The 24,844-nt window shown below is 44.2% G+C and overlaps 2 protein-coding genes across 10 annotated transcripts in view; one reads left to right on the plus strand and one right to left on the minus strand.

Annotated features, from left to right (window-relative positions):
• The window catches only part of LOC117155963 (ELAV-like protein 2), a 56,194-nt gene extending 34,429 nt beyond the window's left edge, over window positions 1-21,765 (minus strand). For 7 of the 9 annotated variants that reach the window (XM_033332505.2, XM_033332502.2, XM_033332499.2 and 4 more), the window contains exon 1: window positions 1,193-1,975. The gene's annotated coding sequence lies outside the window, so the exon portion shown is untranslated. Of the gene's footprint in view, window positions 1-1,192; window positions 1,976-7,731; window positions 9,171-21,181 lie in introns of those variants that run through there. The other 2 variants (XM_076619703.1, XM_076619702.1) reach the window with 2 other exon arrangements.
• Window positions 16,692-20,280, plus strand: LOC117155962 (cytosolic carboxypeptidase 6). Its single transcript, XM_033332486.2, has 7 exons — window positions 16,692-16,749; window positions 16,885-17,249; window positions 17,317-17,753; window positions 17,817-18,020; window positions 18,141-18,364; window positions 19,453-19,648; window positions 19,877-20,280. Exons 1-7 carry the CDS (start codon window positions 16,692-16,694, stop codon window positions 20,178-20,180), a joined length of 1,788 nt encoding a protein of 595 aa, XP_033188377.1. The 3' UTR covers window positions 20,181-20,280.
• Window positions 21,766-24,844: the final 3,079 nt, after the last annotated feature.

Below are 24,844 nucleotides of genomic sequence, written 5' to 3' on the forward strand. Positions count from 1 at the left end.
GGGGAATCGTTCAGCGACAGATAGCCTTCCACGTTTCTTTATCGCTTTCAATTTTAACTCACAGGTGTTCAAGTATATTATATATCGAATCTAATTTTTTTAAAGACAGAGATTACGAAACGAGATTGAAAATTACGATAATTACGGTTTCATATACTTTGTAAAGCGCTTAACGATATGGAAAAATTATGCGAAGTGTTACGCGTAATTTCTACTTAATGATCCTCGGTGTAACGAACTGCAACTGGAATTAGAGTTCGTACGGAACTTTGCTAAGAGTACAACCTGCTTTTATTACCTTGAAACTATAGTCCGTCATTTATAATTCGATGTTGTAAATTAAGGGATTAATATACTATAAATAATGCAGCTAACAGAACTAACGAAGAAGCGAGGATTCAATATCCTTGAGGGGAGGTTATCCGGAGATTTCCCCGAAGACAATCTAAATTTCGAACGAAGGTAGCAGGTGGGTCTTGCAGGGGGTTAAAGTTCGATTTTCACGTACGCTTGGCAGATACGATCTTCAGCCGGTGGCCAGGTGGCCATGGCGACGGATCGTGAAAATCGCGTGGCCGGGACCGATCAATACGAGCGCGACTCCTCGGTCCCTGCCTCGCTGGTTCACCCCTCCCTCACCCTTCCTTCTATCTTTCTCGCTCGGTCGTGGTTCGGGAGTTGTCTCCCTCTTTCTCGCTTTCTGTGGTGCGCGCACGAGACCCCTTCCTCTCGCTACAATTCCAAGGGAATCCCCTCCCGCGCTCGCTGACGCCCCTTTCCGCGCGAGAAAGCACACACGCACGCACGCATGTACACGCGAGCCATGCAAAAACGCAGTAGCTCGTCCTGCTATCGGAAAGGAATATGTAGCAGCGGCACACAGCAGAGGGGAAAAGGGTAAAGGCAAGTGGCGGTCATGAGGATGATGGTGGGACCGAAGCGGCGGACGGGTGGCGTGTAGAAAGAACGACGACGACGAAAGCATGCAGAAAGCAAAGGGTGAGAATGAGAATGTGCCACGAAACTCGCAAGGCACGTGCTCCGAAACCCCTCGAAGAACGAGCTGCTGCACACGCAGCATCCAGCGTATCTCTCACTGACAATGAGATATTTGCGATTAAAGTGGATGGAAGACAGATGAAAATCGGGAAACCCGAGCAAGCGAAGAGAACGAATCTTCAACCCGGCTTACCTGTTTCCACGGTCTTTTCAGGATCCACACCTTTCTATCTTTACGATCGATGCACGCGTAAGCACACGACACACATCCACACAGAAACACAGAAAACACTTTTCTTTATTTTTTCGAGACGCGACACTCTCCGTACTATTTCTTTTCCTCTCCGTCTCTCGACGTTTATTCCCTTTTCTCTTCCGAAAGCTCTTTTCGGTCGCACGCGAAACCGAGCAACGTGCAACTGGCCCGTGCTACGCGACTACTCTCGTGGTGCTGATCGATGTATCGCGCCGGTCCCTGGTCTTCTCTCTAACTCTCTCTCTTTACGTGCACCTACTATCACGCTCTCGCACCGCCGCCCGGAACAGAAGGGGAAATCAATGAAAGAAAAGTACGACGCGAGCGCTCGTAAATCGGCATTTATGCTCGCCTCCTGGTCGACGGTCCCTCGGTTTCACTTTGACGAGCACATACGTGTGAGTGTACGTGTATGTGTACGAGCGGCTCTGCCGAAAATTAGTCGCGTTCGATATCGTCGTAAAACGGGATCACCAAATTTCGTATTCGTCGATCGTGATAAAGAAAACGAGGGGTCGGAGGTATACGGTGGGTATGATGTAAACGTACGTGTATATGTGCGCGTGCGCGTATGTGTGTATGTATGTGTGTAAAAAAAATAGAATACGATATACGTGTGTATGTATATGCGTGTATATGTGAATGTGTAGAGGGTTACGCGAGACTAGAAATTAAAGCGTTAAACACTATACTAAGGAAACGGAAATAACGATACAACACGGGCGGAGGCTGCCTAGAGACTGGACACGCCAGTCGCGTTCAAGCGGCTTGCACAGCTCGGCGAGCTCGTTCGGTCAACGTCGGCTTGATTCGGTAGCGATCGCGCACCCTCGGCTAAGCTCGTCGCCAGCCCACTACGAACCCCTCGTTTTATTACGTATCTCCTCCTACCGACTCGCGCGTACGCTGCGAGGGGTTGCCGATCGAACTAATAAGAGACGTATGCGCGTTCTTAAATAAACTGTGACCTCCCATCGCCGATCGAACTCTTTGGCCCCTCTAAACATCCTTTTTTTCCCCTCGTCTAGTTTTGCCAAATTTCCAATTTCCACGCTGTATCACGGCGTTTAAATTATTTGCAAAGTAAAGCTATAAATCTTTCACGGTTCGCTCTTGAACGCTTACAATCTCGAGAGTCGAGTAGCGCGTCACGATTTTTGTTTATTCTGTCGTTCGGTTTAAAAGTAACACCTGTCACTTTGTTTCAATCGCGTCCTGTTAACAAGAGAGTCGACAAAGTACAGACAGTTCGCATACAATATTTCAGTGTCCCCTCGAGATGTTTGCAGGGGTTTGTTCGTTAGGAAATGTTTGCAACATGGCTCCCCGACATTACGAGGCAGAAGGTATACCGCCCTCCTCCAGCCTCCCTCACCCTGCTTGCATCACCCCTTGCATCAGATCATGACCACCCCTTCACGGATTTTGACCCCCGTCGTCTCGGTGCGCTATCGCGTCGATACAAGAGTACTTTTACCCCTTACGAGGCCGCACTCGATCGGTAGTGAACTCGAAACCATGAATTACATCGTCGAAACTCGCTGGTGGCCATTTGCCAAAGACCATGAAATTGAATCTTTCGAGGAGAACCGGCAAGAAAAAAAAATAGAAAAATCCGCGTCTGACAAAACACTACAACTCGCGCGAGAGTCAAAGTCAACGAGGTGAAAAATCTCAAGGATAAAGTCGACGTACTCGGGGAACCTTCTGCCTGATTATCCCACTCCAATTGCTTTACTTTGATTCATCGATCGTCGCTTTCTACGTACGCACTTTATGCTCGATTTGTTTAGAGTTTTGCCATTTTAGATTTTTGGCACTGTTTTCACCCTTTTCGCTACGAATAATTTCCAAAAGCGATGCAAGTGGCTGGCCACGAACGTGGGAAAGTAACGAGGAAGAATCCCTGACCTTACCCTGGCTTTATCTCCGCAGATCGAGCGAGGCCAGTCTCGAAAATGACAGTACGCCAAAATTATGCACCGCTGACGAAACAAGCCGAGCAACACTTGGCGGTCGTGCCAATAACCGCAAGTTCGTGTTTTCGGAAATTCATTTCCGTTATATTACGTCACTGCGCCAAACGAATCAAACTGTTTTGCGAGAACTTCCTGGACACGCATCTGTTTGATGCATCCTCGCCTTGGATCATTTTTAAAGCTATTGCGCAAACTTACGAAAATTTAATAGCGATCATTCGCCAGTCTTTTTATAAATGTCCGAGAGGTCTCTGCACTTTGCAGCCGGTTAGAGAGAACAGCGAATTGACTCGAAAGAATTCGCGTTATGTTAACCGTTGAATGCTCCAAAAGCACGAGTAATCGGCATACAGCTCGTCGGTGCATGCACCAACTGTCCACCAACCATCTACCACTGAAATTATAAATACATCCACGTATAAACACTATAAATATACACGATGGAGTTATACGGAAAAGCCTGTCTTGGCCTCATATCTATGCATTGGAACGACGATAAGCCGTATCATCAATCTACTCAGATTTTTCGATATAATTAGGAACAGCGAAAACATCTTGCCTTCGTAACGAAAGTACAATTTATACTTTACATCGCTGCCTCTATCAATTTCTCCTTTAAAATCACTATCGAAAAACGACCTTTACATTCGCTCGCCTTAACGAATTAAACAAAGAAACGATTTTTTCGATTGACTTCCTGCTTTCGTTGGGACACGAACGATTGACCAGGTTCTTTGCATATTACGTACATGACCGGACCTAACGTTGACGAAAGAAAGAGAACGAGGGAGCAAGTCGGTATTGTCTAGCCGCATGAGAAAAGAGGGAACGAAACTGGGACCGGGGTACGGGACTTGCAACAGATGCGAAACGGTATGCAGAAAAAAATAGGGACACGTAGTGGACGCATATGCGAACGCGTTTCATTATGTTCGGTGGCTTTAAAACCGGCCACACGGTGCGACAGGAAGTTGTCACCGCATTACCGTTGGAATTATGAAAGTTTGCCGGCCTCTGATCGCCTTAGCGACAACCAACGGCGAAACAATATTCTGGTCGTTGAACCAAGAGGGAAATTTGTCCTTATTAATGTCTAGAATCGCTTTTTATTCTCGCTCGTACGACCGGTAGTTTCGTAATTTCGATTTGCGCGTAATGTTTTACGAACGTTTCGATAAAGAAACGCGTTACACGCAGTTTTCAGCGAGAAAGATTTAATATCCTCCTGTGGAAGAGATCAAAAGCGTGAAGAAACAAAGATCGTGAATCGTTCGCAGGTACGTGGTTGACAAACGTGAATCGAACAACCCTGTTCTTTCGTTCGGTTATGATCCAGCTGTCGAAGTCTACGTTTTTGGGGTTTGGCCCCACCTTCGTCATCGATCCGCCGATACGGCCGTGCACGAGCATAATTCTACTCAGCTCCGCCACGGGAGCAGTAATTCCGTCCGTGAAGTTTTCCTAGGGTCACTGAACTCCCGGTGAGATTCGTCGATAATCCACCAACTTTCCTATTTCTCGACCTATAGGCATTCCGTGAGGAATAAGTTCGACGTGTGACGAAAACAACTGAAATACGACAATGAAAGTAACGGAAAGAGCAACGGTAAACGTTGATAAAAATAGTTCCCTAAATACAAAGTTAAACATGCGAGGGGATAAATAATTATAAAGGGCGTATAAATAATTCTCAACGACCAAGAGAACGTTTCACCTCTGCTATAGTCGATGGATATGCATATTCCGCGTCAGAGGGTCGAACGTTGGTATTATCGTTGAAAACGATAGAAGAGGGATGACGATTTTAACGAGCATCTGCACGAAACAGACGAGCCGACCCCACCTAGGGAAACAGAGGCCGAATGTGGTGAATCGATCAAGCGAGCATGTAATCGCTGTGCTAATTAAGGTGCGATCGATCGATTCGTTGGTGGTCGCGCTTCGGCGTCGCTTCTCCCGTCGTCGTTTCAACGCAATTGTACGCGTCGATCCGTGGATCGTTTCTCTCTCACGAGGCAATGATCGTATCACAGAGTACCCAGGGAAACCTTACTACTCTCCTCGAAGACCACAAAGAGTGATTACATAAAGTAAACAAATGCTCGTGAAGAGAAAAGTAGCGTCCGGTCATAGCCGGATGATCGAAAAATTCTTTTCGCCTACGATGGTACGCGCCATGGTTTTCATACGTCGTACCGATTAAACGATGAAAAAGCTATCGGGGCTACCTATGTCGTTAACTTAAGCGTCATCGACGTCACGGGCAAAGGAATGGAAATGAAATGAGCCGGTTAATGAAATTCGACGCTGTAACTCCGTTCAGGGTCTCAGAGAGACTTCAAAGATAGCGATAGAAATAAGCAACATCAAACGAGACAGGACAATTTTCACGGCACCACTCATGTCGAGACCATCGTTTATTCAAAGACCTAGGGTGATGTTTAATAGGAGAGCCACGTCGGCTACCTCCATTCCCTATATTGCCGTCGTTTTCGTCCTCGATAACTCGTTAGCAGGATTAGCATAGCTCTGTTTAAACTCGAACGAAGTTTCGATAGATTGCCGCGGTGCGTGGGTACACGCATCCGCAAGGGTGGCGTTGGCAGGATGCTCGGCGTTGTCAACGTTAATACCGTATAAATCTCGGGAAGGGGACGGCGCGTGTGTGACGCGTACGATGCAATCATATTACGTATGATGGACGAAGAGTCGCGAATAGAACGGAGGAAAATCGAGAGAAAAAGAATGACGAATGGACGGAGGGAGAAGAGACGAGAGAAACAGGGTGAGACAGAGAGGTAGAGAAGCTCCATTGATTGGTCGGTGGTACGGTGGAACGTTGCAGTTGCCCTGGGGGTATATGAACCCCGGCACGGCACTCTCTCTCTCTCTCTCTTCTCGCTCTTCCACCCTCCTCCCCATAGTTTACCCTCGCTACGATTTTACCCCACGGCAAAACGCAGGCGCGTCACATGGACCCAGAAACGATCAATACGAGCTTCCCCAACTAGACCTAGTCTCTCTCCCACTTGCCGCTTTTCTATCCTTCTTTCACAACCATTCCACTCTATCATCCTCCTACTAGGTTCGCAACCCTCGGTCAATCTTTGATATCGTGTTGTTCGCCTGGGAATTTTCATAGAAAAAGACGCGAAAGAGGAGAAGTAACGTACGATGCTTAGACGTTAGAGGAGCTATGTCTCTTAACTTCTTCCTTTCTCCGCTCGATATTTTCATCTTGCGTTTCGTTGGAACAATCTGGTTCAGAAATGAAATAGTCTCACGGATCGAAACGAGCGAAATGAAGAAATAAAAGATGGCGATATTGTAATTTCTCTGGCACAAAAAGGCGGAACGGAAATCGTTACGGTGAAACATAGGAAAACGGAAGGAAGCGATACTGTAAGATCGTGTTCGCTGAAAACGTTCATTGGCACACTATCTAACACCCCTTTATCCCTCTCACGCACCATTGTGATCGAGGCCATCGCGGACGGAAGCGTCCCTCTCGAGACTTCCTGCTTGTCCTCGACGAGGACCCGCAGTGCCAGTTGCTCCATCCTGGATCTGCTTGATCCTTCATGCACACTCTCGCCGTTTTCCATCATCTTGTTACCGAACATATTCAACATATTCGATCGACCGTGTTTTTCGAGACCGTATTTCTCTCTCGTTTTCAGTTTCTCGTCTTTCTTTTTTTCCTCGTTTAATTATGACTTTTTTTCTTTCGATTCTTTTTTTTCCGTTTGCTCTTTCGCCGGTTGCTCCGCAAGTGGGAAGAAGGATTCGAACTGAAAGTTGGCCGGAGAACCGTGGGTTTGGAGTCTGCGTTCGCGTTCTCCTGGCCACGTTGCTTTCGGCTGCCACGCCCAAACTTCTCTAGCCCGCGATACTGCGCCGTAGAAAAACGTCAGTTGTTGCGCGCCGATATTTTCACCGTGTTCCACGGATAGAAATACTTTTTAAATCGTGCTTATCGTAACTGAGAATTCACGCCCAATGTCAATCGATTGCTATGACGAATTAACATTTCAATTCCTTTTACACCAAGATCGGTATCTATATCTTTTTCTCTGATGGGATAACGATAAATTTAAATCAATTTGAATTTGAAATGAAGCTGAAACGAATTTAACAAAATTTGAAATATGTTTCTACGAAGCAATGAGGGGAAAACGATCCCCGTAATCGGCCAAGAGAACGCGAGAAAAATAAGTTCGATAAAGGAGAATGATCATGGCTGCCGGAAGGATCCTTCGTTTGGTCCTGTATAAAGGATGTTCCGGCAAAGGGTTTACAAACATATATTATAATGATCGGCACCTGATAGCGCGCTATCAAAACACATAGATCGATATACATAGAGATCGATAATAATGTTTGCAATTATAACGGTAATAATAACAACAATAATAACAAGATAAGAATAGAACAATAATAATAATTCGAAGGTCAGAATCACAGAAGCAACAAAAGTAAAGAAACAAATGAACATACCGGTTAACGATGAAAATCAGTGGTTGGAGGATGCCGATATCTGGGCGTAGAACGAAACGACGGTGGGTTAATGTTTTTTTTTTTGCGTTTTTATTAGTTTTTTTTTAATGAAGTGTTATCTCTGCCTTTTTTTGTATATATTATCTATATCGCTAGATTTTCATTTCGTTGTTATCTCGTTTGATGCTCGTTCTTTGTTCCGTTTCGTATTTAATTCTCGTTCTTTAAACGACGATGTGTGCGTGTTTCGTTTATCCGTTTGTTCGTTTATTTTTCGTTCTGAACCGTGCCCGTGTTTTACGCGATAATTTTAATCGATTTTTAAACGGCCAAGTTTGTCGAATTACGGCGACGAATTACAAGTTCAAGTCCTTCTCCAGATATCTCTCTCGCACTTTCTTCGATCAACAACGAAGAATTACAGTCTATACTTTATAAAAACAATCGAACCTACTGGATACACGACGATCGCACGTACATATGACACTTGATTTGTTAATGTATCGACGAAACGAAAGGGGGAAAAAATGACGAAGAAAATCACGGAACACACCCTCGAGTGTCTCTCTTTCACACCCACCGGCCAACACTATTACTTCGTCTTTCTCCCTCTACCTCTCCCTTTCTCATCCGTACGTTTTCCTTTTTCCTTCTCCTCAAGACCTCTTCTGCCGACTAAAGGATCTTCCAGACGACGATTCCTGCTCTCTGTATTTTTAACACCAACCTCGTCAACGTATCGCACACTGAATTATCTTCGTGGAGAACCGGCGACGTATATTTTATCCTCGTAGCTTTAATTATCTTTTTCTTTTCCTTCGTTCTTTCTCTCTTTCTTTTTTAGACGAAGTTAGAAGGAGAGCCGCGTGCACGTCGATCGAGATCGATCTTCGAGAAGCTGACCGTTCCAGGAGGCGAAGGGATAAAAATAAGGATCCGGGAAGGGGGGGTAGAAATGGACGAACGAAATCATAAGATCCCCGACGAGGACGCGCGTGAAAGAACGTGGTACGACGATCCAAGTCTGTTGACGAAATTTCTTTCTCCGCTGACCGATCGATTTCAACTTCGATTATTTCGTTTTACTCGTTTTCTATTAATCGTGTTTTCTATTGATTATTGTTGTTGCTGTTGTTGTCGTCCGTTGTACTCTTTTTGCCTTCGACCTTTTCGTTTCTCTCTTTTCTTCCTTCTTTCTATATCGTTAGTTTAAACGCGGTTCGAAGTTGTGCGTGAACACACGCGGTTTTCGATTAGTATCTCGTTGACACGTGGGCGGGAGAAAGCAAGAATGATTGATCGGTATATACGGTGAGGACGATTCTATATGTACCAACGATACGAACGTATTGTCAAATTAAAGGGTCAGAAATGAAGATATACAAGCAAATAGTAAGAATGTTGCGGGTATAACGGTGTCTACAACGCAATGCCTTTATGTGGTGCGGTAACTAAACTGACGGAGCCAGGCCCTGCCGCCAATCGCTGCACCCTCTGTTGCCCGCTGCCGCCACCGCCCCCGATGCTACTACTTCTACCTAGGCTAAAGGGGTGGGAGCCGCGAGGAGGATAGAGGTCGAAGGTAACAATCAAGGAAAGCACGTTGAATAGAGGAGGATCGACGAACATTGAGGAATGTACGCAGGCGCTGAAAAGAGGCAATGACTGCACCCTCTCCCTGGATCGCCACCACCGCCTCGATATCTCGCGGCACGCCATCTCTCGATGGAGGGGTTGCGATGGCCGCGAACACGGCCAAGAAAAACGGAGGGAGCTAAAGCGAGGAGAAAGGATGAAAAAAGAGAGGTAAGGTCGAAAGAAAATAGCAAAAGACCGATCGAAGAAAAAGAAGAATTTACGCGAGCGGATCGAAGGCGATGGCTGCATCTTTCCGATACCAGCAAGTATGGTTGTCCGTTCGTCGACGCGGTTTGAAAGATGGAAACCGGGCCACGGAGAGCGGCAAGGAGGAAACGAAGAAAAACCGTAGCCGGAGGCGGCGGAATCTACGCAGGCGCCGAGTGACGAAGAAACGCGAAGTAATACTTGGTTGGAAATTGTCGTGACGTTAACTCATTCGACGTAAAGAGTTGCATGGATGTAACTACGACGGGGATGTATGCGTCAGAAGGAATTCTGACGAAGTAATAACTCTTGCTGAAAATAACTTTGCATCGTTCCACACTCCGCGTGTAATACTCGTTTGATGATTGAAACAGAAACACGAAAAAGCAAAAGATCGAGGAGTTCATAGAGGACCTAAGGAGACGCGTGCGTCGGACAGAAATCAAAGAGGACTGCTCTCTGACCTATCTGGACATTAGGATCGGCTGAAAAGCTGTTGAGACAAATACGCAGAGAAAGAGAGAGAAAATGAAATCGAGGGTAGTTGCACGACGCACGCAGGCGCTAGGGAAGGGTCGTGAACAATGGCTGCTCCCTCTGGAGATCCTCTGGACCTTGCAACCACCGATACTGATTGAAAGAGCACTCCCGGGGACTATATACGTGGAGGAGAAAGGAAGAACGAGGGATGGAAAAAAAAGCAGTTAGTGGATAGCTGTTGATCGAACAATCGCCGTTTGGGACAAAGATTTTGGAAGAAAAAGGGAACTCTCGACTCTAAAATAGCAGGGCGTAGTTTGCATACAGGTGGCAGAAGAGCGCGGTAAAAGGTTGGAAAGGGGAAAGCAACCGCCGCGCCGCTAGCTGGATGGTCCGGGAAAAGGTGTTAATCGCGAACTCGAGTGGAGGCGGACGGTACTCTCACAGACAGGGATGCTACAAGACAACTCAAGGATCGTTGTTTCAACGACGTTCGCCAAAAAAATTGAAAAGCAGAAAATTTAAAAGTAACGGTGAACACGAGATAGATACGTGGACGCAATTAGAGTCGACGAATAATAAATTCGACGTAAAAATATATTTGAATATTTCATCAGAGAAGTTGGTCTCGCCGTCTCGTGTTCCGAGGAACGGGGGTTGAATTCGAGGGGAAGAAGAAAAAAATGGCTAGACGTACGGGGGAGTGCACGTGCGCAAGCGCTACTCTCGAGGGTTGAAGAGGAAGGGGTGAAAATTCAGGCTCCGCGAACGACGGAAAGAAAAGAGAGTGGAGCGAAGGCTTGAAAAGGGGAAACGAGCGTAGGAGAGGCGGGTTGGTAGCCCGTGCAGAGCTCGAGGACGCAGGCGCCACGTTGAAAATGGAAACCGTCGTCCCAGGGGTTGACCTCCCTCTTGTACGAAAGAGCTTTTCGACCGTGCGAATGCGGCCAAATTTCGCCGTGCCTTTACCACATAGTTCACCACTATTCCCCCCCTACCTTAATCTTCCCCAGTCCTCCCACCCCCCTTTTTTAACGTGCACGGACATCGACCAAATTTTCCAGAAAGTTAAACTCGAACCGATATTCAAAATCCGATGATTCGTCCGATTCGTTCTTTTTCCCTCGTTGAATATAATCGCTTTAACTTCTCGACTTTTGTCCCTTGCGTCTCGTCCCCTTTGCTGCTGTCTCTCGTCACTTCTTTTTTTCCTTTCCCCTTTTTCGTTGTAGGCACAAGATATTACAGGCTCCGAATTGAATCAAGAGCCCCTTTTTTGTCGGAGCCCTAGCTACCTGGAGGAGGTGCATTCATCACGGAATATTGTAACGCTATCCCTAGCGGAATCTTGAGAGGACACGTGCTGCGTAAATGGGTCCACGTGCCTCGGGCATCGGTAAATCACACAATACGACGATGCAGCGCTAATGAAACGTTAACAAAGAAAAAAAATCGAATTACGCATTTCCTATCGAAACTTTTGTTAGTTAAAAATAGCACCCCACTTTTCCTGATCCCCTTATAGTAACGGCAAATATACGAAACAGTAAATTTTCGAATGCAATTCTATTCGGATAAGAACAATCACGTCGACCACGTAATTTATAAACGTCTGCCTCTTCAACATGTGCGTAAACGAGTAAAATCATAGTCTGCACTTGATCGACGATTATCTTATCTGTGATCGAGTACAAACGAGGAAAGTATCGATCGATAGGATAAAAAGTACGCGAGCCGACGTGAATATCATTTCCACGTTGTTACTCGAACGGCGTCAATGTTAACGAACGCTCTGCAAAGAGGGCTCGCTAATGACTCGGCCTCGAAATTACGAACGTGAGTCGATCATCACGGCGGAAATAATTGGTTTGCTCGTTGCCGCCTGTTACATTCGCAACGCGAGATGCAAGATACGCGGATGAAAAAGTCACGCTGAGAAAAGAGCTGCCCAGGAGGGGTCGAAAGAAAGCACAAACGGAGCCAGATAGGGGGAAAGACGAAAAAATGAGGGGATGATAATCTAATGGTAAATAGCATGCATACGAGGACAGACACGGGCAACGGCGTAGCCTGTACAAATCTATTCCATCGTACCCTATAAATAGATGCTCGAAGAAAACGAAAGTATATGTATTAGATTTGAATTTAAATCAGAATATCACAATTTTGACTTGTGCCTGTAAAAATCATCATATAAATAGCTTCTATCAACTGAAATTACCATTTTACTGTCGAAACAAGATAGTTCCATACTCCGGTTATCTCCATTCGCACGAAACAAAAGATAACATCCAGCCGTATCGTAATACCAGATATTAAATCCGACGTGATAATAGGAAAATTGAAATTATCCGTCAAAATATAGTCTGGATGTTCGATGAAAACGACGACGTTAAAAAAATGCAGCCAGACAGGGATGGGGCAGACGGTAGCACCGCGTAAATCCCGAATCCCGTCTCGGGCAATTTATAACGCTCCTCCTCTTTGTCCCAAACTTCCGTTTGTTGAGTATCCTGGGAACAGGCAGTACCTAGCCCAATTGCCCCCTCTTGCTACGCCATTGGGCGTGGGGTGGCAAGAGGAGCTCGGTGCCCAACGGCACAGGGGTTTCGAATATCGATCTCTTGCGTTCTCCTAGTTATTCACTCTCTCTCCTACACTTGCACCGGCTCTCTCTTTCTCCTCGTTTCTCTCCCTCCACGTTGCACAGAGCTCGGCTGCGAACAACTCGGGGAACAGAGAGGGACGAGGGTGAAGGAAGGGTTCACCAGGAAGTCCCAGCCAAAGCCCAGGAACGGAGGACATTCACCAGCCGAACAAACACACGTACATGCACCTACCACCGATGCGAATCTTGCCCGGACCGCGACTCTCCAATCTTCAAATTCCCAACTCTTTACGCTCCTGATCCTCTGCCCGACGATCGATGGATACGGTTCTATCCAGATGAATTACAAAATCCATTCGACTACCGTTAGAACCCAAGATGTTCTTATTATACGTAGCGCTCCCTTTAGAGAGTGTTTTCTTATCCTAAGGATCGCGAGAGAAGGAGTTTATATCCCTTCAGAATTATAACCACTTCTCGTTCCTTAATGGAGTCGTTTTTTTTGTCGCGGTTAGGGTAGAAATACCTTGGGAATCCAATAATCCTTCATTCTATAGAAGTAATCTCCACAACCAGACCGTGAAATTCTACCAAACTTCTGTTTAACCAGCAATTTCGAAACCACTTTTGGATAGTTTTACACGAGTTTTACCAGCGTGGTTCGAGCTAGTGGAAATAGTTCGTAGGACGAGCGGTGTCCAGGAATTATGCGGGTTCATCGATCAGTGGACGCAGATAGTTAACATAGTTACGCGTTGTTGGAGCATTGAACCAACTATTCGGGAATGTATCTTTTCAGAGGCAACAGCAAGTTCCATAACTGCATCCCTTCTCCCGATGACACACCATATTTGCGCTTGCTCATCCGGGTGCTTGGCCAAACAATAAATATGCGTGACTTAAGCTCACTTTGCATGTTGCACGGAGCGGGTTGCGTGGACCCGGGAACGAGGCTGCACACGTGCATCGGAGGCTGAATCCGTGCGTCCCCCCGTAGCCTGATAATCGAGCCAGGGTTGTGCATGCGGATTACGTAGCTTCCAGTCGCGTATCAAACGCGTGCCAAACTCGTTATTTCGAAATTGTGAATCTTCCATATTATAAAGGACGAATTATTCATTGTTCGATATTCTATGCGGCTCGTGTATCCCGAACGTGTTCTTAAAAATCTTTCCCCACTCAGCATGTTACATCGAGTACGTAGAAAGAAGGACAAACATTCTTGCGCAAATATTTACCACAGAAACGACCGATCTTCCTGTTATAGGTTGATAGATTGTGTTTCAGGGGTCAGATCTTTAGCTTTTATCCAAGCAAAATAAAATACCACGCGTTACAAAGCACGGTTATGATTTTCCTTATATTTCGGTCGTACGACCGTCTCGTTGGAGGTTGCAGTAGTTCTACGAACTTTCGTCGAAACTCTATACGTATAGCCAAGGGACAGTCACGCGAGACACAGAAAATTTCATGGTTGAAGGCAAAAACGAAAAGAAATGGCAGCAGGGACATCTATCGATTCAACAAACCAAGGAAACCAGGCGCGTGGATCCGCCGTTAGTATCGTCCAGTCGATGAGAAGTTGAGCCTCGTGTGGACCAGTTCGGGACAAGTCAAACTCCGCTCTCGATATGTCCGACGTTGAGGAAACTGGTACGTACTATGCTCGATCCGTCTTCGAGAATTGTTCGTAACAAGCTAGAAACCGTTCCGTGACTGAAACGCGAGCACGTAACACATGCCACATCGTCTATCTGCGTGATCGCACCTCTACACGAGAGAGAAACATTTTGTCTATGAACGTGTGCTTCTATATTTCGACGTCGTTTCCCGATAGATCTTCTGTGATCCGTCAAGCCGACCGAATCGCCGACTCAAGGAGCAGTCACGCGAGGATCAACGCTAGCTCGATGCTTATTGCCCTCTGACATTTGGCAGGTGTTCCTCTTTGGAGACCAGTTCGCCTCGTGATATAACATATAGATCGCAAAATTCACCGCAGAGCAACACTTTCTCGGTCGGTTTTCCATGTGCGAGGGGTGACTTTCCCTTTGTGACTCGAAGCTGCCATATCCTTCCCTGTTCCCAGCTATTATTACCGCTCTGGTCGCCTTTTTCTCTTTCTCTCTTGACCTAACTTCCGTTTTCCGCGTCACGGAATAACGAATAAAGTAGAAGGATGCCTCTTATAGTTGGATTCTTCTAATTTCGTTCGATGTAGATCGCGATCCAGGGAAACCGTGTCGAGGAGAAAAAATATAACGACCGAGGCTGCTTTTCCTTTTTCTCCAGCCACCCTTGCCGTCCCCTTGATTGTTCCGTGCTTTTCTGTCCAGCCTCTTTGTCCCACTTTTAATTGCTCTTCCCAACCGTCAGCTCCAGAGTGTCCTCAGACCTTTTTTCCCTCCAATTTCCCAGGAATTTTCTCTTTTTTTCCCTCTTGCTTCCACAGCCGTAACCGAGGCGAGACAACACACCGCAGACATTTGCCTGGGCAAATTGTAGAACGTTTCCCGGAGGTGGAAGCTTGTCCCGTCGTGGATAAAGTGTTGCCACTAATGCCAAGCTATCAACCTTTGTCGTTGTCCAGCCTTTCAAGAAGAAAAATACCTAACGCTAAATTTAAATGGTCGTAAATCGAGAAAGCTCCACGGGTCGAGACTTCGTACGATTTTCTACGCTTCTATCAAATCTGATCGAACGAGAAACGAGTCACTGTCGGTCACTAGCATTGACTGGCTAAGTTCACGTGACTCGTGGTATAATGGTCAGGTTTTGCGTCAATCGATGAATAATTGATAAGAGAATTGTGCAATCTCAACGGAAAACCGCTATAGCCTAACCGACTGAGTTTAATTTCCCTTTTTCTTCGTGCTTTCGTTCCTTCCAGGCTATAGACGCGTAGGTTTTAGCTGGTGGATGTGTCACTTACGGGCATCGTACGAACCGCATGGAAATAGATATCGAACAAGCCTGATTTAGAAATCCGCACGCGACACGCTATGCACCCATCGGGCAAAGAACAATGCATGATAGAACGGAGCAGCTAGACTTGAGACACCACGACGTGGTTTGTCGAAGACGTGACGTGGACGTTCCTGTCTCTGTTTCTTACTTCTTCGAGCACGCGCCACGTCGATCTCGCCAGTCCTAATATAATCTCTTCGCTTCTTCGAATCGTTAATCCGCGAGAAAGAATAGATCCAGAACGTTATAATGCACTAGATACGTGGAAAACTATCAGGTAGATTAAAAGAATGAAAGCTAAGAAGCCGTTTAAATCCGTGGGGGATGGTCTTAAAAATTTCGTATTAGAACAGACTTAAACACAGTCCCTGAGAGATACAGATGATACAAAGGTGACTTTAATCTATGCTGCTATTTCAATTTTTATATATAAATACTATACAAAAACACGAGAAATGTGAAAAATATTTCGTACATGATCTCTCTCGTACATGATTCACGACCTCCGCAGGGTTGAAAAGTAAAGTTCATCGCTCAATTTCAAATTCCGGCGTTTCGTGACCAAGAGCAACAGCGCTCTCACTCGCCACCTTCGTTCGTTCCCACGAGCGCGAGATTACGAAAGGATACGAAGATCGGATTTAGAAATAGATATCAACGAACCGAATTTACCGAGCACCAAAAGTAAATTGTAGCCTCTTTTCTTCGTCTAGATTTCGATCAACTAGCTTCTCGTGACCGCAAACGACTTTGTCCGTTTCGTTAAAGCCTGCTCTGTCGATCCTGTGGGATCTTTGACGCGTGGCAGCCACGCGAATTCCCGCCAATCTTGCTCGATTGAACCGCGCGAAATCACGAACCTAGGCCACACGAGAGATTCCTCGCACGAGAACCGACACGAGAATTAACCGTAACGTGCTGATCCAACGGCACGATCGGTGTTACAGCCTTTATCCACGTAGGTGGTAACACCCGCCATAAAAGGTAGTTTAGACCCAGAGGAAAGTCAGTCTGTTGCCACGTCTTCTGCCTAGTGGATCAGCGCGTTTCCTCTTTCGGAATGGCTCACGGGGAGGGTCGAGATCCGTTGGAACATACCAGCCTCTACCAAAGAGCTGGTTCGATCCTTTTTTTGTTTATATTTCGTTTCGATTAATTCTTTTCTTTTTTGTTACTTAATTGCGCTTGATTGAAAATGTTTTTAACGAATTACGAGGATATTGAGAACTACAAACAGACGTTTGACTGTGCAGAGAGCGAGGACAGTGATACAGAAGGAGGTATGGGAAACGTGAACAAAATGATAATGCGACCACCGGGACACAGCGGAAAGGCGAAGAAAGGACACATTTGTTTCGATGCCTCGTTCGAGACCGGTAACTTGGGCAGGGTGGACCTTATCTCAGAATTCGAGTACGATCTGTTCATCAGGCCTGATATCTGCAATCCGCGACTTCGCCTGTGGTTCAACTTCACCGTGGACAACGTGAAAGCGGATCAACGAGTGGTCTTTAACATAGTTAACATATCAAAGAGCGCAAATCTGTTTCGAAACGGAATGACGCCTTTGGTGAAGAGCAGCAGTAAACCAAAGTGGCAAAGGATTCCCAGAGACCAAGTGAGTTGCCGTCTACAGAAAACGATGAAACCAATATCGAAAGATATTCCACGAAACTTTCCTCTAGGTATTTTACTACAAATCGGCGCAGCATCAAAACCACTACGTCCTCAGTTTCGCCTTTTCCTTCGACCGTGAAGAAGATGTGTATCAATTTGCTTTGACCTATCCATACTCGTACAGTCGCTATCTGGCACATCTGGATAATCTTTGCACCAGGTTAACGTGTACGAAGAGGGAAACCTTAGCCACGTCGATACAAAAGAGGAAAATCGAATTGGTCACGATAACTTCAAATCTGGAAGACTCTCAAGATCATTCAAGGAGGGTGGTGGTCGTTCTTGCCAGAGTACATCCAGGCGAGTCACCCTCTTCCTTCGTTTGCCAAGGTCTAATGGACTTTCTGGTCAGTTCCCACCCCATCGCCCAAGTGTTGAGGAATTACGTCGTTTTCAAGATAGTGCCGATGCTAAACCCTGACGGCGTTTTTCTTGGCAATTATAGGTAAATAGAGAATCCTCTGCCAAACGAGAAACAAACGAGCGACAGAATGTTTTCTTGTTAAAGATCTACTCTGATGGGGGCAGACTTGAATCGTTCGTGGAACAAAATCTCCGATTGGCTGCATCCTGCTCTGGTAGCGATCAAACCGATGTTGAAGAACCTCGATAAGAGTTCCCGTACACCATTGGACTGCGTACTTGATTTGCACGCTCATACCAATGCTACGGGACTTTTCGTTTATGGAAACACCTACGACGACGTGTACAGGTATCTCTAACCGTTTTTTCTTTTTTCTCCTAAAGAAATTTCCTCGAGATATTCGTAAAGAAAATAAAATCCTTCCGTTTCCAAATGACACTATCTAATCAACGGCTGCCAGCCTCTCAGGTACGAGAGGCACATCGTGTTACCAAAGTTGTTAGCGCAACACGCCGAAGACTATGAAATAGGGAACACGATGTACAACCAGGATCCCCATAAGGCTGGGACCGCGCGTCGTTATCTGTGTTCCATTCTCAAGGAACATGTAAACTGCTACAGCATCGAGGTATCGATGTTCGGATACAATAGGAAATCCACGCCTGGAATATTTCCGTACACCGAGGAAGGATGTATCCTTTGATATCTGTATTTATTTTCCGTAGATACGTGAATTATTTTCTACTTGTGTACGAGCATTTGTTTCGCTTAAAATTCTCCAGTAGCGTCTGTCTTTGGAATTCTTGCAACAGAATGTTTCACAAATCTAGAATAATCTATATATGTGTCGGAGTGAAGTTGGCATTTTGGGACGTTCGATGAACCTTTACTTACTTTACCGTCGCGGATGTAGCTAATATTTATCGGTACAAATGGGGGCACTACAAGAGGCTATGAGTTATGGCGATAGGATGGTCCAGATGATGGTGACAACGAATTCAGGTTCGATGACGAATCCACGGTCCACGGGAGGACAAGTATCAACGTAATACTCGATTCGGGTAACTTCTCGATAACTCAATCAGCAATTCGTCCAACGACTAACTAACAAACTAACTCTCCGTAATCCAAAAGAAACTGCCCTTATATACCCTGTACTTCTCGGGTCAATCTTTGTTTTTAAGGAGAGCCATATAATCATTTCATACCTCCGTCGGGTACACGTCCCTCCCGTGACCGTGGCTACGTCTAATGACCCGCTATGTCACTTAGAGACCGAACCCATCGTCATAAAGTCAGATTGGAACATTAAAACTATTTCTTATTTTTATTACTTAAGTGCAGCTATAGTAAATGTCTGGACTAGGGTATTGGGATTTTCCCAACATTCCGGACGGGAAATCCCGATGTTCTTTCATCTCCGACATATGTTTAAACGAAACTGTTCAAGTGTGTTAACCCGATAGTTCAGTTGGTAACTAGGTAACCAACTAACTTTATATTGCCACAATCTTGGAAATGGTAATTAATCACTCGGAAGGCAAACCGTCTTGAGAGCATTCCAAACGAAACAGCTGTTAAGCCGCACGGTTATTTCGCTTCGTTCCGTGTTTTTCGAGGGAAATTAAGCAAAGTACTATTGAATAATTTATAACGCGATCAATTAAAGCGAAAGCTTTGCGTTAAAAAGTTTGGATGCCAATCGATCATCCGGTACTTAACGTAGGCCCGTGCTACGATGCGATGAATCAACTATCTTGACTTGCCAATTAAATCACAGATTATAGATTAGGCCGCAATCTGGCCCGTGTATTCCTAGAATATTACAAACTGATGGGCATCATACCCGCCGGTCTTCCCGATCAACCATCCACCAAACGATCGCGACAATCACGAACAAGGCGTCGAGTTCTTAGAGAACCTAGACCGAAGACATCCAGGAAACCTGCGCCTATACATCTGGCCAGTATTCACGAGTAATTTCACTCCCATTACTTTGTTATAGAAATTCATACGCCTCTTCTTTACTCTGCTACTATTTTAAGAAAACTCTCAAACTCTTCTTAATAGAAATAGCTACGTAAAATCTACTATATAAAGATAAAATAATTTCATTCTACGAGTTAATAGTTGTGGTTTAAGAATCAGGATAGAATGAAAATGAACAAGTTGGATGATGAAATCCGCATGGCCGTGATCGTCAGGTACTTTCAAGAGGAGACAGAGATGGCCGCGAGCGGCGGTTACCGATCGATGAGCGGCACGCGGATGAGCCAGCTTGGGACCGGAACTGGAAGTGGAACGGGCGTCGGCGGGTGCAGGAACCGGAGCTACAGGTTCCGGAGCCCCGGGGCACCGCTCGACAGGGTGCAGGCCCTGTCCAGACATCCCGCCGAGCCGAGGCTCACCATTATCGATTTCAATCAGCTGACAAGGGGCGGTTTGGAACTGGCTACCAGCAAGAACAGGGCAAAGGTCGCTCGAAAAGCCGCCAAGTTGAACAGATAGCGATCTCCATTTTACCTCAAAGCGTCGTCTTAGCACCGATAATCGATAGATAAAATAATTCTTTAAAGAGAACTTCGAAGCGTCTGATTCGATTTAACTAACGTGAACCGCTAGATTTAGACTCTTCTTTGCGCAAAGAAATTTTTAAAGAATACTACGAATTAAAAATTTCTCCCTGAAGCTCTACGATGACGCGTACTCGCGGTCTTTCAAGAATTTGTAGGTGATCGATCGACGAAAGAAGAAGAGAATAGCAATGTAACGTAAGCATGTGTAATCTGAACCCGATGTCGATCGTATCAGTTTCGTAGAGAAGCTTCTTTACACGGTGGTGTAGGTTAACGATTACCTCAATGTACACATAAAATTGATGGATCGAGTGGTATACGAAACTGCCCAATGCCAATAACGTCAATCAGTGATTCGTGTACGCTGTATCGAATCATAAAGAGTCGATTTGTAGAGTTGTTACGTTCTTTTATTCCTACACACGCGCCGCTTTCTTTACGTACATGTTTCTTAGTACGCCCGACCGATCGGTTTATTCACTGAAAACCATTTTTACAAAGATGTTCGCGTTCCTTCGGTTTAACGACAATAAATCGAGTCTCGTATTGTATGGCAACTTAGAATTACAACAATAAAACAAACATATAAATGCTAAGGAGAAAGGGAATAAAAAGCATGCACAATTTTTTTTACTATCTGGTATACTAATTGAATAAAACGTAACCCCCGAACGAGACAAATTCTGTCCATCGTTTACGCGATTTCCCGTGTTTAAGACTGAAAATTTATCTCGTGGATTATAATAGATTCTTTACGTCGCAATGATAACGGTGTAAATGAGATCGGATGAAACGGTAATCTCGTCCAAGGGTTTCTACACAGCTACCCATCCGTATCGGTGAGGGCTTCGTGGAGAAAATCGCGAAAGGGGAAAGAAGAATGCGAAAGCTGTTGGCTTTCTTAGGTCACATAATAGAAATTTGTTCACGTACCTGAATGCGAGAATTACGTTTCCTAAAACTCAAGCAATCCGCGAGCTTGTTGCACGCGTATTGGATGGACAGAAGACACAGGTACTACGGGGCCTGGTACACTTGATCAGATACGGACCTAAAGATACGCTAGCTGATCACGGCTGTATCCGCTTATTGAGCATACGATAAACAGGAGAGCCGGTACAGTGACTATTGAGCGTGCGACTCCTTGATCACAACAAACCAATCAACGAATGATTTTTGTTTTCTTTTGTGTGTACGTTTCTTTCTTTCCTTTTATCAATCTTGTTTTTTTTTCTTTTCTATACGTGACCAAATTATATATTCAAAACACGTTGTTCGTTGCACGCGCTCGCGCACGCTTCCGTATGTCCGTGTGCGTGTAATATGCGTGTGTATTCGTGACAAGGGTAGCGTGATCACGTACATATACGTTGCACGTATACCACAGGTGTACGAACGTGTCGCGCGCGACCTTTCTATATGTTATTATACATGTATTCGTGTGTACGTTTGTGTATGTGTGTGTTTATATATGTGTGTGTACCAACGTGTCAATCAATCGGAACTGAAGAATGAACTAAAACGGAAAGAAATGAAACTATAGCGAAAGAAGGGAGCAGACAAGCGGCCAGTAGCTCTTCTACTCCTGGGCTCGAGACGGAACTGGCCCGTGGGCCGTTCCGCTCAACACCACCTCGACTCTTCTCCCTCTACAACCTCCCCAACCAACCCATTCCCCAAACCACCTCGTTGCAACCCCCTCGAACTCCCTAGCTTCTTTCCAACCCCCTCTACTCCCCTAATCTAGTATCTAGCGCGACCACCGAGCCGCCCGGTACTTCGGGGTTGGATGATACTAGGGCGGTGGTCGTTGAACCAAGTATATAGACGAGCTGTCTGCGTCGTGCCGATTGCGCACAGACGCCTCTGCCTCTCTTTCTCTATCCCATTTTCCATCTCATCCCATCTATCCGTTTCTCCCATTCGTTCTAACTCGCTTCTGCACCCCCAGCTCGCAATTTGCATTTCTCTATCTCTTCCACGATTTCCTTTCCTTCTCTTTCCATTATTTTCCCCTCTTGTCCCTCCGTTTCTCTTGTTACTTCAATCCCTTTCCCATCATATTCCCCTCCTCCTATCTCTATCTCTATCTCTTTTCTTTTTCATTTATCTTGCACCTCGACTCATCCGTCCTCTATTTTCCTTTTTATTATTTTTCTCGTTTTTTCTCTTTGTTTTTAATTCCATTTTTAACATCTTCCTTCTCTTTATTCTTTTTCACTTCTTCCGGTATCTGGTTATCTTCGAGCTTTCCCTCGCCCCTTTTCTCATTCGTCTTCTCGTCTTCCATTCGTACCCTATTTGCCTCTCACGCTTTCTCAACCGAGCGTACTCTCCAACGTTCCTCGTCCCTCCGTCTGTCGTGCACTCTCGCGATCGTGAACAGATCCCCAGACCAGGTAAAGCTAGCGACCTCTATATAGCTGAATAAACACGAGCGGGCTGCGACGAGTCACCAACACGCTCGTAACCCATGTAATAATGAAATAATTCTGGGATCGTATACGTGGGTTAGAGAAACCCTATGCAGACAGATCCCGTTTCCTGATTTTTTTATCGGCCATGCTGTTATGGTATTTCTGATAATCTATATATACTATATATATATATATATATATATATATATATATATATATATATATATATATATATATATTAATGTCCTCTACTTGGAAATCGTTACACCGCGGGAAAGTACTCTCACATTCGGAGAAAATGTCTAAATGAAATTTGAATTTCAATCAGTAACAAATCAGTTTAGATTTTAATCAAACAGATTTTTCTAATCATTCCAAATTAATTCAGAAACCGCGGTATGTATAATGTACTATGCAATATTTCTCGGTTATACTCGTGAATAATAGTACAAATATGTTCGTCAGACTTTAGAATTAATTTTTATCAGAAAAAAAAATGAATAGAATTTTGCAATATATCAAAGGAAATATCTGAGGGTAGCTGTACCACTTTGCTAGATTTATAGGAAGGTAAAAGGATCAAGGTACCCTTTATCTGACACTGATGCATGCAATCAGACATCTCATGCAACAACAGCGACCACTGACAACCACCTACAGGACCGAGTAAAGCCGAATTTCAACGAAATCGCGCGATCTGGATAGGTAAGTTGCGACGTGGGCGGAAACCGACCTCGATTGTCTAAGCTTAACCCTTTTCGCAGATAGTTGCGCATTGCGAAGAATTCTACCATTTTATAGACAAACCATTCGTCACAAAAAGTTTCAAAAGATCGAAAAACGAATTCCGCATATGTACATTATAAATGTAAGAATTTATTTGAGATAACCTATCTAGCGTATGTAAGTACATAATAAGAAAAAGAAATTGAAACTAATTATCATCGTAAAAATTAATTGGTTTATTGTAACGAATCAATTTTTGGTTTTCAAATGACTAAGAATAACATCATCGATAAATAATCGCTCAGAGCTCGTTACACATTCCAGTGACAAAAAAAAATAATTTTGTTTATTGTATGAACAAAAATATTGTATTTAAATTCCGATTATTTAATAACAGATGAAATAAATATATATTGTATTTATATAAAAATTTTCTATGTAAGCTTACCGAATAAAACCACGTTATGCATTTTCTTCAAGATGAAATTGTTATCTTCATTGAATAATGTGTAGACAGATCGATAATTTGAACACTTTCTTGCTCCTTGTTTGATGCTGTCTAACACTGACAGACTTTAATATAATACACTGGTATATGGACCATTAAAATTTTGTAATACGTAGTTTGAGGTTATACTTTACAAAGTTATTTACACCACATATTGCATAATAATCATACACTATTATGATTAAAATTTATTTTCAAATTAAAAGGATATCTCAGATACACTCTCTTATTCTTATCTGTCCGACGAGAATAATTGTCAAAAATTTTGAAGGATAATTGTAGTTGAACACAAAGACACATTATTGACAACGTACTTTGTCCGAAAACATTCAGTTCTTTAATCTCATTAAATTAAATGAAATAAGCCTTTTACAAAAACTAGATACTCTTCGATATATATATATATATATATATATATATACATATATATACACATACATGTAATAAAAGCTAATTTATGTGAAAGATCGTGTTACAGCAGCTAATGGATAAATGACCAAACTTTACAATAAGGAAAAGAAAAATGGACATAAAGATAAAAAATACTACTTTGTCAATATATTTTTTATCAAAAACATGTTTATAGTAAAACGGAATAAACACACTTGAAAATTAATCCAAAATTTAGGTTGGATCACACACGACACTTATCATACGCTCTAGTTGTTTCAATTTCAACATCCTAACGCGGGAAACTGACGCAGCGCAATGACGCCATCTTGCGTTCTTCTCAGTAATAGCTTTCCTACTGGAAAATTTAAATTTATATTCGCATTTATATGTACGTATATATAATAAAATTATCTTTCCAGAATTTTATAAATTTATTAAAATATTATATTATTTATTTAAATATTATTTGTATCTGTAAAAGATGTTTACATTATTTTCATTACGCGACACTTTCATGGAAACTGCTACAACTTATCAATTGGCATGCTCAAA

This window comes from Bombus vancouverensis, chromosome 7 (assembly GCF_051014615.1).
Source record: "Bombus vancouverensis nearcticus chromosome 7, iyBomVanc1_principal, whole genome shotgun sequence".
NCBI classification, from domain to species: domain Eukaryota; kingdom Metazoa; phylum Arthropoda; class Insecta; order Hymenoptera; family Apidae; genus Bombus; species Bombus vancouverensis.